This window comes from Microtus pennsylvanicus, chromosome 2, assembly GCF_037038515.1.
Source record: "Microtus pennsylvanicus isolate mMicPen1 chromosome 2, mMicPen1.hap1, whole genome shotgun sequence".
Taxonomy (NCBI): Eukaryota; Metazoa; Chordata; class Mammalia; order Rodentia; family Cricetidae; genus Microtus; species Microtus pennsylvanicus.
The window spans coordinates 26,845,184-26,865,424 of NC_134580.1; the positions used below are offsets into that span (position 1 = coordinate 26,845,184).

At 47.7% G+C, this 20,241-nt stretch overlaps 2 protein-coding genes across 7 annotated transcripts; one reads left to right on the forward strand and one right to left on the reverse strand.

Moving 5' to 3' along the window:
- The first annotated feature begins 940 nt into the window (after positions 1-940).
- H1-7 (H1.7 linker histone) lies at positions 941-1,915 on the forward strand. Its single transcript, XM_075962413.1, has one exon. It carries the CDS (start codon positions 941-943, stop codon positions 1,913-1,915), a length of 975 nt encoding a protein of 324 aa, XP_075818528.1.
- A 5,474-nt stretch (positions 1,916-7,389) lies between these two features.
- Znf641 (zinc finger protein 641) lies at positions 7,390-19,436 on the reverse strand. Of its 6 annotated transcripts, none has more exons than XM_075960517.1 (7): positions 19,320-19,436; positions 16,706-16,914; positions 15,965-16,056; positions 15,107-15,167; positions 14,677-14,806; positions 13,979-14,092; positions 9,394-13,173 (listed from the first exon to the last, which is right to left on the reverse strand). In XM_075960517.1, the coding sequence occupies exons 2-7, from the start codon at positions 16,838-16,840 to the stop codon at positions 12,419-12,421; spliced, it is 1,287 nt and encodes a 428-aa protein (XP_075816632.1). In that variant the 5' UTR covers positions 16,841-16,914; positions 19,320-19,436; the 3' UTR covers positions 9,394-12,418. The 6 variants fall into 6 exon arrangements, with proteins under 6 accessions (XP_075816635.1, XP_075816632.1, XP_075816634.1 ...); XM_075960519.1 differs by having other exon boundaries at positions 16,706-16,874; positions 19,320-19,392; XM_075960518.1 differs by having other exon boundaries at positions 16,706-16,891; positions 19,320-19,390.
- Positions 19,437-20,241: the final 805 nt, after the last annotated feature.

The following is a 20,241-nucleotide window of genomic DNA, read 5'->3' on the forward strand; positions in this document are numbered from 1 at the left end:
GGCGTTTTAGCTTGAGGTGTTGGACCACCACATCTTCTATGTTAGAGTAGCGTTCTGGGTTTATGGACCTATGTCTCCTAACCAAAATCCAGGTTTTTTTCTTTCCTAAAATTTATTACATGCATTGTACCCTTACATACCAAATTAAAAACAAAACCACATACCAAATTAAAAACAAAACCAAAAAAGCGTGTAGGATTACAGAAATAATTGTGGTTGTGGTAATTAAGAAGGATCAATTGGCCTGGAGAGCTTCAGTTTTGGAGAAAGAATTGTAGCAAGAACTTGAAAGTTTGTCTAGACAGGGAAAAAGGTAGAGTGGATAGGCAATCCAAGAAAGTATTTTCTGGGGATACGAAACCTGGTTGGGTCTGGCCATCCTGCCTAGGGGAAGGAGGCCTCTCACCTTCCCATGGTGAGAACCTCAACAGCAGGGAGACCACAGCAGAGCTCCTTTCTCTCCTGCCCTTGGGCTCCTTCCATTGCACAGCCAGGTTGCTTTGAGACATAAGTGCAGAGGTGGCAGTGGGTGGTGGGGCCTGGGCTTTTGTTTCTTGGATCCTCTTTTCCTTTTTACACACATCATATTGGTTTCTTGGTGTGGGTTGGGGGCAGCTCCTCTTTTCTTGGGTGGGTGTTAGCACAGTCCCAGAAAGATAAGAACTCCTGCAGGAACCGACCCAGATCAACTCCCTGGAGGGGAGAGACAAGCAGCTCTGAAGAACTGGGGGTGGGGGGAGGCATGGGAGTCACAGAAGTAAAAGGAGATCAGTGTGCAGGCAAGCTGTGTCTGTCCTCCTACCAGGGCGCGAGCGGGGGGGGGGGGGGGGGGGGGGGGGCTGGGCCCCCCTTTGTGACGTGGGTGCCCCAGAGCTCCACACTTTGTAAGTCCTGAGGCCAGATCACAGTAGTTGGCCCCTCAATGGGGGAAGAGGGCCCCATGGCTGAGGGGGCCCGGCCCAGAGGGGAAACCCAAGGGGCAGAAATTACGATCCAGATTCAGCAGCCAACAGAGAGAAACCCGAGGACACCGGCCAGGCGGGACCCGCACTCAGTGCTCAAGGTGTCCCAGCTACTGCTCAGGGCCATAGCTGGCCACCGGAGGCTGACTCTGGCAGAGCTCAAGAAGGAGCTGGGAAATGCTGGCTATGAAGTGAGCCGGAAGATCAACTGCCACGACAGGTCTGAGAGGGGTACGCTTCTGAGGGTCAGTGGCAGCAATGCTGCAGGCTACTTCAGGGTCTGGAAGGCTACAAAACCGAGGAGAAAAGTGGGACAGTCCGGGCTGGTGATGGGCCGCTGCTCTTCAAGGAAGACCCTGCCCCAATCCCGATCTCGAGCCCCGAGACCATGCAGACCCCGATCGCGTCGCAAGGCGGCCAAGAAAGCCAGAGAATGCTGGAGACACAATTCTTGGACTTTGAAGGCAAAGTCCAGGATAACCAGATCGATGGTCAGGACAAGAGTCAGGTCAAGGTCAAGGGCAAGGTCAAGGTCAAGGTCTAGAGTTAGGAACCACGTGTGTGCCAGGGCCCAGGAACAGGCTTGTGCCAGGGCCCAGGAACAGGCTTGTGCCAGGGCCCAGGAACAGGCTCGTGCCAGAGCCAGGACACAGGAGTGCACCAACACCAGAGAAGAGGCCCATATGGGAACCAGGATGCAAACCAGGGCCAGGACAATGGACAACATCAGAGCAGGACCTTCAAGAGAAGACGGCAGGTCTCGATCTAAAAATGAGAGCCGGCCAAACTCGAAATCCAGGGACAAGAAGAGGCAGGAACCTGAGAGGGTGGTAAAACGAACCATCCAGAAACCAGCTGTGGCTATAGTTAACAGTGTTCCCAGCCTACAAGGAAAAGCACGCACCAAGGCTTCTGCGAAAAGTGACAGTCCTGGGTGCTCGAGGAATCCTTAATGCCGAAGCTGTTTTCTGGGCGCTGTTTCCTTTCCAGACAGGCTCCAAGGAGAGTAACTCTCTTTCATTGAAGCTATTTACAAGACCTTCCTGTGTCTGTGTTTCCTCTTGCTCGCCACTGGAAGGGAAAAGGGTGGGTGTTGAGGTGAGATCTATAGCAGGGGCTTGGAAAGGGAGGGGAGCGGGAATTGAGATTCTGCTATTCCCACGGGACCTTTCATAAAGAAGGGAAATAGGAAGAGGGAAATCACCAGGGCTACACAACAATGCCCGCCAGGAGCACCATCAAATCCTCAACAAGTCTTTGAGAGGAGGGCAAGAGAAGAATAACCTCTGAATGCCCTATTAATTCAGACATGGTCTTTAATTTTAGGGTAAAACTTGATTACAGTGAATTTGTAGCTTTTATCCTGAATTACAGTATTTTATATACAGTATATAAAACCTTGGATGTGAATGCAAGGTTAAATGAGGTCGAGGGTGAAAGCATTCAGCATGGGGTGTGGCACAGCGTAGGCGTTCGGGACAAGTGTGTGTAAGTGTGTAAGTGTGTAAGTGGTTTTCGATGGGGCGCTGGTGTCCGCAGAGCAGGACCAGATGGCGACTTAGAACACTCCGAGTTCCAGTCAGAGCTCCGCTCTTCTGACCTTAGCCATTCCTTTCACCTAAGCACCTGTGGTCTTGAATTGTTTCTTTGTAAAATGTTGGGATTGTTACACAATGTCGGGGTGAGGGGGTGGGGGGGACTAAACCTCATAGTGAGGACTGGATGTAGGGAAATTCAGCAGAGGGGAATTGAGAGCTGGGAAAGAGTGAATCTCAGAGGGGAAACTGCTAATATTGACAACACGCTTATGAGAGGTGCAGGCAAGACAGCGCCCTCGTGCACTTTTCTAGAACAAGTCTACTCTGGGCGCGGTGAGCCTAGAGTGAGCACAGCATGGTTTAGCTCTGCATGCGAGGGGGACGGGTAGCAGGAGCTACCACAGCTTGCCACAGCTGCGACTCTAACTTCCTGGATAAGGAAGGCGTTAGGACACAGACAGTCTGCCTCCACGTGAAGAAGGATAAGTGAGAGATGGGATGCTGCTGGGGTTTTTTATTCTTGAAAAAAAGGTCATAGTGGACATGGGAGCTTTCTCCAGCTGTATAGCTGGCTGTGATTTTCCCAGGAGAAACTTCATCTTCCACAAGGGAAATTTCAATCAGTATGCACTCATGTCATGTATAGGAAAGTATGCTACTGTGAACTTTCTTTCGTGCACAGGAATGACCATGTTAAATTCACCAAAGCCAAATCACAAAAGCACTGGCCGCGTGTCTCCCGTGGGTGTGATCTGAAGTGTGAACCCCCATATCTGTAGTTCTGAGCACTTGAATGTGAATGGCCAAGTGAAGCAACGGGGGTGAGAATAGGGTCGATCTGGAGGGAGGAACATTGTCTACTGGACACACAGCAAAACTAAATGCCCTTATGGCTGGAGGTTACGGCATACCCTTCTAGTCCTGGGTTTTAACCCCCCAAATACAATGATCTTGAATTATTTCTACCTAAAATAACCTGTTAATGACTCTGGTCACTCATCTATTTTTCCTAGGAACCACCACACTTCTATTATTACTGTTTAAGCAAAATTCCATTCAGTACAACTTAATCAACCTTATATTACCTTGATCAGAACCAGTAGCAAATAGGAGATCCAAACCCTCAGCCTGTCTGGACGAAGATGATTGTTCATTTATTTTCATTGATAAACTCTGGAGTAACTGTTTTAGGGAAATACAGGAACTCATGAACTCAATTCAGGCTGCCCAACTCATTGGGCTATCTGAGTGTTCTACCAAAGGACTTCCTCCAAATAGCTAATTATATCCCTCAATCCAGTCATTAATGCAAGACTCTGGGTCCTATCCTGAGAACACTACAATGAATAAGTCACAACCCCCACCTTTTAATGTACATTGCATGGAACTTTTGGTTCTTTTAATCAGAGCAAGAAAGTGAATGTCTTTATCCTCAATTCTTGGCTTTCCTCTTACCCCACCTGTCTAATACAATGATAATCAGATTATTATTGGGAGTAGCATTGTAGTGAACATTTATGTGAAACTATTCCTGGGGAGATAGGAACAAATATCTGTTTACCCCAGATAAAGAACCATGACAGATCAAAGTGAGGCAACAACCTCAATCCAACTTGGTGAATCAATTAATTTTTTGGGGGCTACAGTAATATTGGTGAGAGGATACTGACAGGAACAGAAATGACTCAAAGACAGCTGATCATTCCCAGCCCTGTGTAAGACACTCACGGCCCTGTGTAAGACCACTCACGGCCCTGTGTAAGATACTCACGGCCCTGTGTAAGACCACTCACGGCCCTGTGTAAGACCACTCACGGCCCTGTGTACGACCACTCACGGCCCTGTGTAAGACCACTCACGGCCCTGTGTAAGACACTCACGGCCCTGTGTAAGACCACTCACGGCCCAGTGTAAGACCACTCACGGCCCTGTGTAAGACCACTCACGGCCCTGTGTAAGACCACTCACGGCCCTGTGTAAGACCACTCACGGCCCTGTGTAAGACCACTCACGGCCCTGTGTAAGACACTCACGGCCCTGTGTAAGACCACTCACGGCCCTGTGAACGACCACTCACGGCCCTGTGTAAGACACTCACGGCCCTGTGTAAGACCACTCACGGCCCAGTGTAAGACCACTCACGGCCCTGTGTAAGACCACTCACGGCCCTGTGAACGACCACTCACGGCCCTGTGTAAGACACTCACGGCCCTGTGTAAGACCACTCACGGCCCAGTGTAAGACCACTCACGGCCCTGTGTAAGACCACTCACGGCCCTGTGTAAGACCACTCACGGCCCTGTGTAAGACCACTCACGGCCCTGTGTAAGACACTCACGGCCCTGTGTAAGACCACTCACGGCCCTGTGTAAGACACTCACGGCCCTGTGTAAGACCACTCACGGCCCTGTGTAAGACCACTCACGGCCCTGTGTAAGACCACTCACAGCCCTGTGAACGACCACTCACGCCCCTGTGTAAGATCACTCACAGCCCTGTGTACGACCACTGCTTGCTCTCTGACTTCACTCTCTGGGGGCTTTGTTAACTCTTGTGGCAGACCCTTCTCCCTGTAAACCCTTCCAGACCTTTACTCTCCTAGTCCAAGCCCATTCCTTTATGCCAGCCCCAAATATCTAGAAACACATTCTATAGGAAGCCCCAGGAACCCCAGTGGCAGGGACTCAGAAGTACTCCACACCAGACAACCCATAATCACCACAGTTTCCTCAGATCCAGAGCAGGTGACAGAACCAAGAAACAGAGCCCTCGACCCTACAAAGACCAGATATCAACACCTACAATCATGGATATCCACAAATCTAGAAACCTAGATGCCACTGAGAAACCACATCCACACCACCCTAAACTATAAGCCTCCACCAGAGCCCAGCAACTCTCCTACAGAAAAGTCCCTGATAATCAAGACAGCTGAAGCACAAGACAAGCCTTCAAATAGCTATCATGAATATGCTTAAGAACCACAAAGAGATCAATCAACCCCTTAATAAAGTCTGTGAAAGCATAAATAGTGGAAGGAAGTGAATGGAACAGTTCAGTGTCTGAAATTAAAACTAAAGAAAACCCAAATTGAGGTAAAACTGGAGATTTAAGTTTTAGGAGGTGAAGCAAAATCTGTCTCCCCACCAGAGTATGAGACTTATGTCTTAGTGTTTCTGTTGCTGTGAAGAGACATCATGACCATGGCAACTCTTAAAAAGAAAAAAGTATTGGGGTGTCTTCATCACGATGGGACATGGCAACATGCAGGCAGACGTGGTGCTGGAGGAGCTGAGAGTCTTTCGTCTTGATAATGTGGGTAACAGGAAGTGGTCTGAGATATTGGGCATGACTTGACCATATTTGAGACTTCAAAGCCCACCCCCACAGTGACACATTTCCTCCAACAAGGCCACACCTACTTCAACAAAGCCACACCTCCTGTTAGTTCTACTTCCTATGAGCTTATGGGGTCAATGCATTCAAATGTCAAATCAAAAAAAAAAAACAAGCACAAAGCATTCAGGAAATCTGAGACACTATGAAAAGACACTAAGAATAACAGGAATTGAGGTCAAAGGCACAGAAAATATGTTCAACAAAATCAATGAAGAAAATTTCCCTAACCTAAAGGAGAAAAGCCCTACCAAGGTATAAGAAGCATAATTAGTACCAAATAGACCAGACCAGAAAAGAAATTTCCACAACATAATCAGAATACTAACCATATAGGAGAAAGAAAAATTAAAAGCTGCAAGAGAAACACCCAAGAAAATATAGGAATAAATAATCCCATGACAGCAAATCAAAAGACATGGGGAGGGAACCCCTCACCATAACAAAAAACTAACAGGAGTCAGCAAACACTGCTCCTTGAGGACTCTCGGTGCAAATGGTCTCAATTCCTCAATAGGAAAGACACAAACTCACAGGCTGGGCTATGTAAAGCTATTATTGAGAACAGTGTGTATCGTTCTTTTTCCTGTTTGTGTTCATAGGCCAATTTTGTGTTTCAGTAATTACAGCTCCATTTGTTTGGGGGTTTTTTTGTGACCTCTTTGCTGTGGTCATTCCTCTCTTCAGTCTGCAATATTCATGTATTCTCTGTAGGTCAGAAAGAATGTGTGTGTGTGTGTGTGTGTGTGTGTGTGTGTGTGTGTGTGTGTGTGCATGCACGTGTTTCTCTTAAAATGTTTTTCTTTATGCTTCAACCAAGGCAGATAGCTTTGCTAAGTAAAGTGGTCTGGGTTGATATTTGTGGTTTGATTTTAGAACTTGGAGTACATTGCTTCAATCTCTTCTGGCTTTTAATTACAAAATTTCCCATTGGGACTAGGCTGCCATCAGAAGGTGTGACCCAAATTAAAGGTGGGATCTTCCCACTCAAAAGATCTGGATTAGAAGTGGGTCTTCTCCTTACTTCAGATGATTTACTTAAGAACAAAAATGTTAGCAATGTACCCGGCCACTTGGGCTTTAGAGTTGATTCCAGATGTAGTCAAGATGACAACTAAGAAGAGCCATCACAGCGTGGCTTGTGTCTTCACAGCGTGGCTTGTGTCTTTTCTCTTGAAGCTGTCAATATCCCCTCACTGCTGTGTGGATTTAGTGTTTTCACTAAGCTTTCTTCTCTGGTCTGGTCTATTAGGTGTTCTGCATACGTTTTACATCTACAACAATTTGTCTTTCTATAATCTATGTCCTTATATTGTTTCTGTGTTGGTGAAGGTTACAGGTCCAGAACCTACTTCCACAATATTTGAATGTCAAGGGTCTCAAATTAGCAAATTTCTCCTCCTCTCACTTCTGGGGAACTCCAACATGGCAAGCTATCTGGTTGAGCTGACTCTCATTAAACACAAAAGGCAAGCACCCAGAAACATGAAACTGGCAGTCTGAGGATTTAATATAGGGACAACATTACAAGATCCAAAGCAGACAACTTAAAACCTGAGGTGGTGTGAGCAGGAAAGCTTGGACGGAGTAGACAGCATGTCAGAATTTCAAGTATTTGTTGAAGCTAGTTGCATACAGGGGCACGCCCAATGAATTCAGGATCACAATGACTGTCCTTTCTTTTTTCCCAATTCTCTAATTTCTATCTGTGTTCTTTTTTTCGCCGTGTGGTGGAAAAGACCAGATTTGTTGAAAAGTTTTTCTCAAGTGGTTGAGGGGAAGTGAGAGCGAACGCAAGGAGACATGAATAAGCCTGAGAAATCCTAAGACATATCTGAAGCACTACTCTTAAGCAGGGGTCTTCTAGGCTTCTTTCTATTGCATGGAGTCCCTATGGCCCTGTGCTACACTCATGAGGTAAAGAGGTTCTGCCTGCAGGCCCACGGGCTTGATCTCAACAGATCAGTGGGTCAGCCGTCAGCCTCTATGGCCCTTGTCCCATCCCTTTCAAAGCAACCCCAGAGCCAGATTTCTCTGTGTCTTAACTCCACCTGAGCCAGCTTCAAGCTTCTTTTAGCTTCCCCTAAATACCTAGCTTCTGTGAACTTGCCTTGAGGTCAGTTGGAGGAGGTCATCACCACCTGGGCCTCCATACTCCAGACCCTTGCAGAGTGGCCCTGAGACTGGTGGAGAACTGGGGAGGGGAGTGTCCAAGGTCTGTCCTCATTCAAGGGCCCCACCCTCTCCATGCAGCACTGCAGCTCTCTCTAGAGCTGGTCACTGACCCAGCAAAAATGGGAGGTGGGTAATCTGAGGGGACTTGTTACTGAGGCAGGATTTGGAGGGGCAACTGGGGGCTGGTCGAGATTGAGGCACAACCTGCCCTTCACCCCACCAACTCACCCATTAGCAATACTCTGTCATGGCCTTTAAAAAATCTGGAGAGATGAACAGGGAATAGAAATTTAGAATATGGCAATTTAGGTCATCCTTGTAGGGCTTCCTGCCTACCCCAGTTGAGCCAAGAATTTAGGGGAAGGAATGAAAAGAACGGGTTGACCTCAGCATGGGAGAGTTAAAGATGAAACTCGGCAGTGGGCAGAGGAACAGATGGGATCACAATGGAGTGGAATTAGTCAGAAACTTGAGAGAGAAACCAGGTTCTCAGAGACAGAAATAGGGCAGAATAGATACCTTTGGAAAGGGGTGAGATTGCTCAAAATCCAGATAGAAGTGAGGAAGGAACAGGAAGTGTGTCACTTGTGGGGAAGCAGAAGTGGGGGCAGCACCTGAGGTGTGGACCCAAGCGGTTGTTTTGTTTGGAGTGTAAAATAATGAGATATTGAAATCTCCAGTCCTAGTCGATTACAGGAACTTGACGTTACAGATATCAGTGGCCAACGCTAGTTCTTCAGGGACAAGGAAAGAAAGCAGGGGACAGGACCCAGGATATGCCTCCTGAGTGTGATGTTTCACTTAGAGGGTGAAGCAGCATCGCTGCTTGGATGAAATCTGAGTCTCCAGCCAGTGGTCCTCAATTCTGGAGGGCATGCTTTAAAAAACATTATTGGGTTCAAAGGCCACACTCTTAGAAACACAGTGTGGTAGAGCACACAAGGAAAGATGGGATTTTGTCAGCTCAGTTTCACCCACCCCTGTTCAGTGTGATTGGCGGAAGAGGGACGGAAGGAACCTCTAGGTCTGGGGCAGGGCTCACACTGCCCTTGGTGGAGACAGAAAACAGTGATTTCCTTGTAGGCGTGTTGGGACAGGAGAAGCTTTGTCCCAAACCATGGCCCCCATACCTCCCCTGAAAGGATAGCATCTCTCTAGAATACAAAGCGCCTTGAGAAAGCAATACCCTCTGGGCTACCGAGTTCTGTGTAAGGCTTCTCTAGGAGAATGAAAGGGGCGGATAACCAGAATAGTGAAGACATACTGCAAACAGGGAAGCACAATGGGCTCCTCCCAATAGACCACCCTATTTACAATTTTCTAGAGAGAACACCGGTACATTTTATTTAAAGGGGCCAGTGCAGGGTTCTGGAAAGGTGACTTGACATTTAAGAGCACTTGTTGCTCTTGCAGAGCACAGGGATTCCATTCCCAGCACCCACATGGTGGATCACAATCGTCCATAATGACAGTTCTGGGAGATCCATTGCCCATGTCTGACCTCTGAGAGCATCAGACACACGTAGTGCATATACATCCATTCAGGCAAAACACTCATACACACAAAACTTCAAAACGTTAAAGGGATAGTGTGGTCATGAGGTACGGAGTTGAGAAGGTGAAAGCTTGAAGCTGTGGAAAGTTTCCTGGGGGGGGAAAACGGACCTATTCATTCATTTAATGGCTGTTGCTTGTTTTATTATTTGTGCACAGGCAGTGGTATTGGACCGAGGTAGACCAGATGAGGAAATGAGCCAAAGGGCTGTTCCTTTTGCACAAAGCCCTTGGACTCTACCTGCCTGTCAGCGGGGTGCACCTGCACTTTAGGGGCTCCACTTCCTATCCCTGCAATGACTAGAAGAGAGTAAAGCATGGAGGTGAAGTGTGGCTATCACCAGGCATAATTTGATAAGACGGAAGGTAACTTCCGCATGCCCTTAAAGACAGCTGTGCAAGCTGAGCTGTGAGTGTGCCCATGTCCCTAAGGACAGAGGATGGTGTAAGCAGATTCCAGTATTGTGATCCAGCCCTGTCCTCATCTCTGGACACCTTTAGGATTTTAATCCTTAAAATACGTCCTGAATCTTGCCTTGTACTTCTTGACGCAGGGATCTATACAACAACCATGAGTCAGGCAGGAAGAAATTCCTTCTGGTTTTTAGACAGAATCTCATTACATAGCTGTTGCTAACCCAGAAGTTAGGGGTCCATCCTCCTTCCCCCCAAGCGCTGGGATTACAGGTGTGAGATACCACAATGAGCCTTTGAAACATGTTCTCCTACAGAGGGCGTTACCCAGAACTGACTTAAGTGGGAGATTTTTCTGTTCCTCAACACTGACTCCAGACTGACCTTGTTTCTGGGGCATAGGGTAGGGTCTGCTCGCAAAGGGCTGTCTGCTTTTGCTGAATTCATCAGAACACAAGACAAATGCATTCTGGCTCCAGAAGGAAGGCTAGTCTCAGCAGCAGGAGGGAGTTAGTGTGAGGATGCTTAAGTAACCAGGAGGCCCAGTCAGCAACATGACTCTATTTCAATTCCTCTTGAGCCCAGGGCCCAAGAGCTCTGTCTGATTCACCCAGATCTTTCTGAGCAGTACCTGCATCAACTAGATTGCTGCAAACCACTTCCTCCTACTTCTCTGGCTAATTCCAACTGTATTCGAGAAATGAATATCTTAGGGGAAACAAAAACAGCATGAAAACCTTGAAGAGAAAAATACCCACTTTTACATACTTTGCTCTTTTCCTTCCCAACTCCAAACTTCTCTTATATAGAAGATAAATTGTTGGATTGTAAGATTAATACCACCACAAAATGCAAAACAGTGGCCGACTCATGAACCAACAGACGTGAGAACATTGGTAGGAGCTGTTGTGCAGGCGGCTAACCTTAGAGTCAAGAGTATCGGTGTAATGTCATTTCCAGAACACAGAGGAACCCTCTCAGAGAGTTCTTTTACCCTCACCAGTGCCAGACCTAGCTACAGCCTTTTCCCCAAAAGTCCCTTTTCCTGGGAGAATGAGATGCTCGACAACAGTTCCTCCCTTTGGAGAAGCTAAGAAAATCCAACAAGAACGATGGGAGTAACTTCCGGCGCTGCTATTCCTGTCCTAATCTTGTAGCACTTAAAACAAGACAAAACTGCACTGAGCGCGACCCACTGGCACCTTGCTTGAAGTCAACAAAAAATAGTCTCTTTCCATCTATGTGGGAAAAAATAATTTTCATCACAGAGATTCTGACTTAGATATACAAATCCACATCCCAAGAATTCTGGGGGAAACTTTGTACACAACTTAAGCCACCATTGCACTGTTCTACTGAGAATCCCTTTACCAAAAAAATAAAAACCAGAAACGCATACTGTCCCCACTAGTCTTACCTTAGAACACAATCCTAGAACACCTCGTGAGTCCAGTCTGCCCTGAGCATGCTTTCCACAAAGATTCTTCACACGTACACAGACACCAAATACAAAGGGAAGGCTCTTGAGGGGAATAGTGTTTTCTTCGGCGTGGGCCTGGACTACTTGGGGTGTAAAGTCCATCCTTTAGCTTTGTAACCTGATCCTCAGCCGTGTGTGTGTGTGTGTGTGTGTGTGTGTGTGTGTGTGTGTGTGTGTGTGTGAGAGAGAGAGAGAGAGAGAGAGAGAGAGAGAGAGAGAGAGAGAGAGAGAATAGAATAGAAAGTGAAAGGCCACTTTATGTTTTTCAGAGGTAAGGGTGAGAGGCACGTGTAATGATGGGGAAGATGATAGACCTATACAACAATGTCTGGCCCCCATGCTTTCATAGATCAACATCGGGGTTCTGAGTGTCTGGTCACTGTTTCTTTCTTGTTTCCTCGTCGCCTTTTAACCCAGTGATGACAGAAATACATTTCACAGGGTCACCAGTTCTGTGGGAATCTGAAATAGATCCTGAGGCCAAATAAATTTAGGAAACATTGCATTAATAGACACTGGTTTGACTGCAGTAGTTCTCAGGGCCCTTGATATACTGACATGGCCCCTTTCACTTTATATCCCCTCTTCAAAGGGGATATAAAATAATCAGCACACAAGGGTGATGCATGAATATTTAGACTCCAACATAGTCTCCAACCAATGAGAACGAACCTCACTCATCACTACTGGTTCCACTGTTTTCTTGGCAGTAGGTTCAAGATGAATAATCACACACAGATTTTGCACTGTTTCCCAAAATTTTGCCCAAAGAACTCTGTTTTTGTTTGAACTGGTAAGAAATGCTCTGGCCATCAGGGTCCAGGAGAGGGACATCTCTGGCAGTGGCTGCTGATAGAACCGGCTGAGAGGTTTGACCATAGCTACAGAAGAGACGGATTTCAAAAGGCAGATGTCCCTCTGTCCCAGCTGCTCCCAGGACTCTGTCCCTGGTGGGTCAGCAGGTGCCTGTCCAGGTGGTGCTTGCGACCAAAGCTCTTCTCACAGCGAGGGCAATGGAAGGGCTTCTCCCCAGTATGGGTGAGCCAGTGTCTCACGAGGTGGTGCCTTCGGCCAAAGCTCTTCCCGCATTCAGTGCACACATGGCACTTTGGCACCGGTGGGGCAAGCTGCTGCTTCCCATTCCCGGGACTCTCTCCGATCTCTTGGCCCTTGTAGGACTTACCCTCCGCGTGGACTCTCTGGTGGCTGGCCAGATGGGAGTTGCATCGAAAATTCTTGCCACACTCAGAACACCTGCTTGGCTTGTCACGTAGATGGGTTTTCTGGTGCCTAATCAAGTGATGCCTTCTCCCAAAGCTTTTCTCACACTTGAGGCAGCTGTAGGGCCTTTCCCCAGTGTGTGTTTGCTGATGCCTGGCGAGATGGGAGCCCCACACAAACCGTTTCCCACACTGAGGGCATGTATGGGGCTTTAAGAGAGAGTCCATCTCAGCACTACCCAGAAGGCTTGAGAAGCTGTCTTCCCGAACAAAGGGTGGGCTTAGGAGCATGTTTCTGGGGCCCCTAGGCATGGACTCCCAGCTCTGAGCCTGCCCTGGATTCCAGGGAACAGTATCTTCAGATACACTGGATAACACCCTGGGAGTTTCCGGCTCTATTCCAGGAGTGTCACCTTCATGCTCGCTCCCGGCTCCTATGGGGAAGGAAGAACAGCACTCTTAGAAGGAGAGTCCGGAGATGCTATCCCAGCACTCAGTCCCAGGGAAAGTTGTATGGTGCCAAATGTTATCCCAGAGGGGCTGGAAGAGCACGTGTGAAATCACAAGGTTGTGCAGTTGCTACAGGGATGTTCAAGAGCCTAGTCTTGAAGAGAAATGAGTCAAGTTTTCATCTGAGACTCTTTACCTTGTGAGTCTTCATTTCGTTCATAAAACAGGAACGCCCCCCTGTGTTTGTGTGTGTGTGTGTGTTTCTCTCTCTCCCAGTAAGACTAGAATCCTTCTTTTCAGGATAATTATATCCACTCTTGATCTACACTCAGTAAGTGATAAATGCTCTCATTATTCTTTTTCTATCATCATTATGTATTTACTACCGTTCATCGCTACCAGCCCCATCTTCACACCTCCATCTGGACAGAGGGAAGGAGTGAGCTGCAGTCGTCGCTGGTTAAGTCACCAGCTGTCAGCATCAGTAGATCCATTCAGAAGACATCTATCTCTGCAGTGACATGGACGCTGACCTACAGCATCAATAACGACTCTTAAAAGATGACTATTACGTTTTGATGCTCGTCTGCAATCACGTGTTAGCATAGCTAGCTGTAATAACTTAGAAACGAGGTCTCACAGGTATGACCTATGATCCAAGCCCACACAGCCTGACTTCAGGGTCTGCCTTGCACCCCAGCCTTGCTTTTGGAAATATAAGAATTCTGAGCTTTGTGCTTAGTGACACAGTAAAGACGACACCACAAGAGAGGGTTTCTGGGTCCTCACCTGTATATGTGACCTTCAGGATATCTCTCCCTTCTAAGTCCTGGGGGTCAGGTACCCACTGCTCTCCTCCTCCGTCTGGCTGAGAAAGCATGTCCAGTTTGGGAATCGGAAACCCTGCACACGAGAAAAGGAAACAGACACACACCAGCTTACTTCAACAGCAATTCTATATTAATGAACAAAACCGTTCCCTAGATTCCTCCTTGGGATGCCAGGACTGAAGAGTTGGACAGAAGCCTCCAGTCACTTCTGTTAGTCCCTCTTTCTTTTTCTAGAAAACCACAAGCTCTTTCCCAAGGAACCAGTTTGTCTTCCACTCACCTCCTCCTAGGCCATATCCTTCTGGCCATGACTGTACCTCAGATCCACTGTCAATTCCACTGCAGTACCCTTACTTTCCCATGGGGGCGCTCCAGGTCCCAGGGATATAGCTCCAGGTGTCCCTGTCTCTGCTCTCTAAGTCTCAAATTCCCAACCAAGATGAGCTTCAATTTTTCCCTCCATAATTTGCCATTATGTACAAAAAGATCCCTTGCTTCAACTTTTTCAGGCTGATCTCCAACATTCTTTCTTTGGTGGAAGTCTACCTAGACAGAGTCCCTGACAGCGAAAGCCTCCTAGGCAGGTACTATCCAACAGCCCTCAGGTGATCCCACCCTCCCAGGAGAGCCTTTCAGGACACAGAATGTCCTGCTTACTCAGAGAGACGACAATCCCACAGTTTTCCTGCATAACATATTCTCCATAAAAGTCAGTCTGCGAGGGATCCAGGCTCCGCCACTCCTCCTGGGAGAAGCACAATGACACATCCTTGATGGTTACCAGTCCCTGAAACAAACACAGAGGTTGTCTGTCAGCAGTTGCTCTGATGGAAAATACGATCTTACTATGAAGGGCTGAGATAGTCCAGGAAGGAGGGTGAGAGAGGACCCAGCTAGAGAACTGCCAACAGGTGAGTAGGCAAGACCCATAGCTTTGTAAAGAGAAAAAGAGTAAAGAAATGAGATCAAGGAGTGAGTGAGGATAATTCGCTAGACGAGGTTCCCGTGTGAGACCATGAGAAGTCAGAGCCGTGACAAAGGCATCACTCCCTCTTTAACTACAGGTGTCTACTAAGTCTCCTCTTACCTCCTCATCCTTTCTTGCAGACTGTACCACAGCCTCCTTCCTCCACTCGACCTTCCCTTCTCTGTCAACACAACATGACATGAACAAAACACGCTGGCTCCCCTGGTATGCTATGATGCCCCATCAGGTGCTACGGTACAGTGGGTAAGCCCAAAATCTGGAGCCAAATGACTGTTAGCTCTACTGCATCTTAGTGGTATTATCCAAATGCCTCCATCTCTCTCTGCTCCAACGTTCTCACAATAAAATGGGATGATTACCTGGCCCCCATATTACACAGCACATACAAGGTGCACAGGAAAGAATGCATGTGATAAGCTTTCTGCACGTGTTGCTATTAGCGATGCTGCCGTCTTTCCTGGCTGGTCTCTAGACTTGTGCTCTCTTCCTGCTTCTTCTTTCTCTTCTCTTTCCTAAAAGCTGTAAGATCTACACACCCCTCTGCTTTGTGCTTTCTAAGCTTTCCCCGGAACCTCTTTTCTCACTTCTTTCAGGATTTTTTCTTTTATTTTATTTTATTTTTGAGATAAGGGCTGACCATGCTACACAGACTGGCCCAAAATTCTTGGGCTTGGGCAACACTTGTGCCTCAGTCTCCCTAAGTGACTGGAATTACTGCTGGGCACCATCATACCTGATTACAGATTTTCTTCCCCCAAAGAATCCAATTAGTTATTCTGAACTCCTCATCCCATCCCACAGATAACATTCAAAACCAATTTACATCCCTTAGAAACAGAATCTACTCGGCTATAAGCATACCATTAGTGTTCATAACCAGCCAACGGGATGATGCCAAAGCTATAGAAAGGCAACTGCAGTGACCTTGGGAGAAGACAGGGTGGGGAAAGAACTCACCTGGGATCCAGCTGCAAGAAGTGCGGCTGCCATTTCCCAGTCTGCAGTGTTGCTCTCCTGAGGAACTGATGGAGCACAGGGAGCAGACTGAGCTGATAAGGGGAGAGAGGAGCTGTTAGAGATAAAAAAAAAAAATCTGTCCCAGCATGCACTGGGGCCCATTTTCCTTCTCAATCTATGCTCCCTGGTAAAAACTCAAATGTATACATTTAAATGTAGATGCCTTCACTCAACATGTTCTGTAAGGATTTAATGACATTGAATTGGAATAGTCATAGCATGAATGGATTCTTATCAAGTATCCTACATTATTATTGACCGTGTTTTACAATAACCATGAGTCTCTAGCACTTCCTGTGTCTCCCACATCCAATACCATTAACTATGCACTTGCATGTAGGAGGAACGACTATGGGAGAAACAGAAGAAGCCCATTGGCACAGTTAGGGAAATGCAGGGCCCCACTGTGTACTGGACAGCAGAGTCCAGGAAAAAACAGGCTGGATATGGTATTAGATGTGTCCTTCAGTCCATGGCCCTTAGAGTTAACTGTTGCTGGAGATGTAACCCAGGCTGGCCTGGAACCCTGGAACTCGTGGCAATCCTCCTACCTTAGCCTCCAAGTAATGAGATTACAAGTATGAGCAACTGCATCCAGCCAGGTAGGAAATTTCTAACACTACTTTTTGAGCAGAGACTAGAAGACTTGTAGTGCTTCCAAAGCACCCTGCGTGTCCTCACACTTCTCCTGAAGGGACAGTGGCTCCTCTTCAAGGTCACAGTGAAGGTGCTCCAGCGCCCCTGGTGCTGTTCTCCATGGGCCCTCTTCCTGGTTTCCTCTCTCCATCTGGGGCTCTGCCCCATCCAGATGTACATTTGTCGACTCCCATCCTGCTCCCAGGGCTGCAGGCTGTTCAGAAAGCATTTCTGCGGCAAGCACAGACCGTGACCTGGAACACGCCAAAAGCAACTACAGAAGGTGGGGAAGGGCATGCCAAAGCCATTTCAGAGAAGGCTGAGGATGACAGTGAGAGGAGCCCAGCAGGAGACAAACTCACAAAGCATGATGTTGAGTCAAAACTTTTCTGGAGGAACTAAAAAACTGACCAGCACCACACAGTCAAGGCGCTGCCATTTTGGAGACCTTGTGCTATAAAGTACATCCCTGAGGACCGCAAGAACTTCCTTAAAAATAAAAGAAAAATCCCGAAAACCCAGAGGCTATCCGTTGCATTTCTACCATCCAAAGTGCAGTGGATGTGGGGGAAATGCAGGAAGGAATGCATTCAACAAAGATGGGAGTGAGCAGACCCAGAGATTCTATGCCACAAACTGCAACCTCATCAACTGATTTAGACGTCCCACCCAGGGGTGTGACCTGTCATGAGCACCTGTTCAGAAAGCGTCTCCTGTAAGAAAAGCCTCAACAAAGGGACATGTGACCAATCACTCATATGTAGGACATGGACAGTGATACAAGCATAGCAGAAAAACCAGGATCCCGGAGCCTATAGCTGAGGTATAAACACCCAACACAGCCCTAACTGATGAGAGAAACTGCAGGTCAGTGAGGAGCTGAAGTAATCGGAGAAAGCAGAAAAGAACGGAGGTTGGACAAGATATGGAAACCAGGGAAGGTGTGTTATTAACACAAACATTGGGGGAATCAACAGCCCCATGGTCTGAAATACAAGATACACTTGCTTGACAGGCACCAGTCACAATGCATTATATACATTCAAGAATGGTATGGAGAAGGCAGGATTTGCTCATTGGAAGACATTCAAGTCAAGAAAGGGACAGCACACACCGTCAGTGGAAATGGACACGGTTTTTTTGCTTGTCAAGCACAAAAGGCTGAGCAGTCACACCAGCTGTAAGCATCTGTATGTATCAAACAGAAGGAACGGGTTCTGGACCCAAGAAAGAGATTTAGGTTAGTTTTGTTGTTGTTGTTTTTAAAGAATCAGTCCTACAAAGCATACGATCAAGTCTGCACTCCTCTTTGGACATTTATAGAACAAGACAGGTCCCATTTGAGAATGACTTTCTGCTTGGCAATCTATTTTTGTGATTCTTATACAATACCCAAATAAACAGGGTCGCCAAAAATCTCCCAAGAACGGGTCAGAATTTCGGTAGCTACTTTGGCTATCGCGTGATCATTCGATACGTGAATTGAAGGCTACAGTAGACCTCAAGCGGCTTACTTTCTTGTCTATTTTTCTTTGACAAAAATTTCTAAGCACAGTGTACAGGAAAAACAAATTTCTCTTTCATCTTTGAAACCCAAAGATCCTCGTGGACGCATCTTGAACTAATACCCAGTTTACGTGGTCTCTCTTTCAAGGACTTCTCATGAGAAAGGAAAAGAGTAAAGCGTACTAAGGGGAAACTTCAATTATAGCTCTCCTCTGAATTTCAGCCCCTGTATCCGTCTCAGTTTTAAATGCGCAGGGCACCCATCGCCCTTTTTCTCCATAAGCCATCCTTGTTTCTGACTGCCTGCGCAAGTTCTCAGCACATTTCAAGTCCAGCCTAGCACCTGGACACCTGCCTCCAACCCATTTCCCTTCATGTCCTCGGCAGAAAGGTCCTCCCACGCACGGAAGCCTTTCTGAAGAGCCCACTGGGCCTGCTGGACGACGACAGAAAAACCTTTGAAAATGCTGGCAAAACCCGAGCAAAGGAAGGAGTGGATAACTGTCACCTCCCTGCATTCCCTAAGGAGATCATGGCAGAGCGAGCATCTGAGCTGCAGAATGAACCTGTTTTCTCTCCTTCCTTTCCCTAGTTCAGGATGATCCCAAGCTGGCCGAGCATAGGTTCTTGGGCTTTCCTTCCTGTTGTCTGCTTATGTACCTAGGAGGCTGGGCATCTGCAGAAAGTTTTTTTTTTTTCTTTCTTTCTTTCTTTCTTTCTTTCTTTCTTTCTTTCTTTCTTTCTTTCTTTCTTTCTTTTTCCAGAGAGTTCTGTTGTTGGATAGAGAATGGGCCCTGGTATCAAAGAGGGGCCCAAGGGCACAGGGACATGAGTGACTCTAGTAGCCCCGCCGCGGGTGTGGCACGGCCAGGGCCCCGAGCCTGCAGCGAGTAAGGTTTCTTCTCTCCGGATCACAGCACCCCGGGGAGGGTCAGATTTCAGAAGACTGGGGACATGACAAAACCTGAGCGAGCAAAGCGGGGCCAGAAAACAGGTTCCCTCGAGCCGAGGCTAGAGCAAGTGAGAAAAAGGGTGCCGCGGGCGTCCGCGCGAGTGACAGCAGTGGGACCGGGTACGCAGCATCGAGGCCACAGTCCCCACTGCCAGGCCGGCTCCCTCCCCCTTCGCCCGCCCTCGTCCCGGCCACACTCACCCTGGCTCGGGCCCTTGGTGCTGCCTCCCGCCTGGCGCGGCCGAGCCCGCGGCCCGCACAGCCAGCGACAGGCGACGGCGGCCAGCGCGGGGCGGGCACAGGAAATCCCGCCGCTTCCGGGGCTCCTTGGTGCGGGCGGGGGTGGGCGCAGACGGAGGGGACAACTGGACCCGTGGTCGGGTCGCCGCAGCCCCGGGGCGCGCTGCTCCGGGGGTCCCGCCCACAGCCGGTGCCTCCGACCACCCACAGCGCCCGGTTGGCCAAGTGGGCTGGTTCCCTCTGCTTGCCCTCGCGACAGCCAAGGCCGACCAGAGAGAGCACCGAGACAGTGGACTCCGAAGGAAGCCTTTTGGTTCCACCAAGATGGTGCTGTATGAAGGGGGCTGTGCCCTGCATGGTCTTCGGATCTGAAGAGACATGGGTTGCCAGCGTGCACACCACATTTAGAAGATTTAATTTTTTTAAAAAAAATGTAATAATTAAGCTACGTTAGTTAAATATGTTAATTTTGCATATTACAAATGTGACCTGCGCTACATTTCTTCTGGGCATTTCCACCTTAAAGCATTAAGAGGAAAGTGACTGGCGAAGACCAGAAAGGCCTACAAAACAGATAATGGTAGAACCAGCTAGTAAATGTCACAATGTTTTATCAAACATTATCAAAATCATTCTGCAAAATCTTACCGCTCTGACTTAAAGAATAAATGACTCAAAGCAGAGCGTATGAGACAGGTATTCCTTTAATAGGCATCAACTCGCTGTTAAATGTCATTCGTTGTAAATATATGTTGGAAATCAAAGAAAGAACTGTCAGGGGAGGCTTGCGTCAATGGCTATTTGCCATAAACTATAATGTGATTTGTTTTTAAAAATCTGCCCTGAGCTAGGAGCGAGGGCAAGTGATTGTGTCTGAGGGAGG

Bases quoted from the DNA above. Each gene is read 5' to 3' on its own strand.
- Znf641 (XM_075960517.1), bottom strand. From the start codon at position 16,840: ATGTACATCTGGATGGGGCAGAGCCCCAGATGGAGAGAGGAAACCAGG. The intron at 16,057-16,705 runs GTGAGGACACGC...TCCCCTTATCAG, and splicing joins ACTGTCCCTTCAGGAGAAGT to CTCAGTCTGCTCCCTGTGCT. The intron at 13,174-13,978 runs GTGAGGACCCAG...CCTTCCCCATAG, and splicing joins CCTGAAGGTCACATATACAG to GAGCCGGGAGCGAGCATGAA.
- H1-7 (XM_075962413.1), top strand. From the start codon at position 941: ATGGCTGAGGGGGCCCGGCCCAGAGGGGAAACCCAAGGGGCAGAAATT.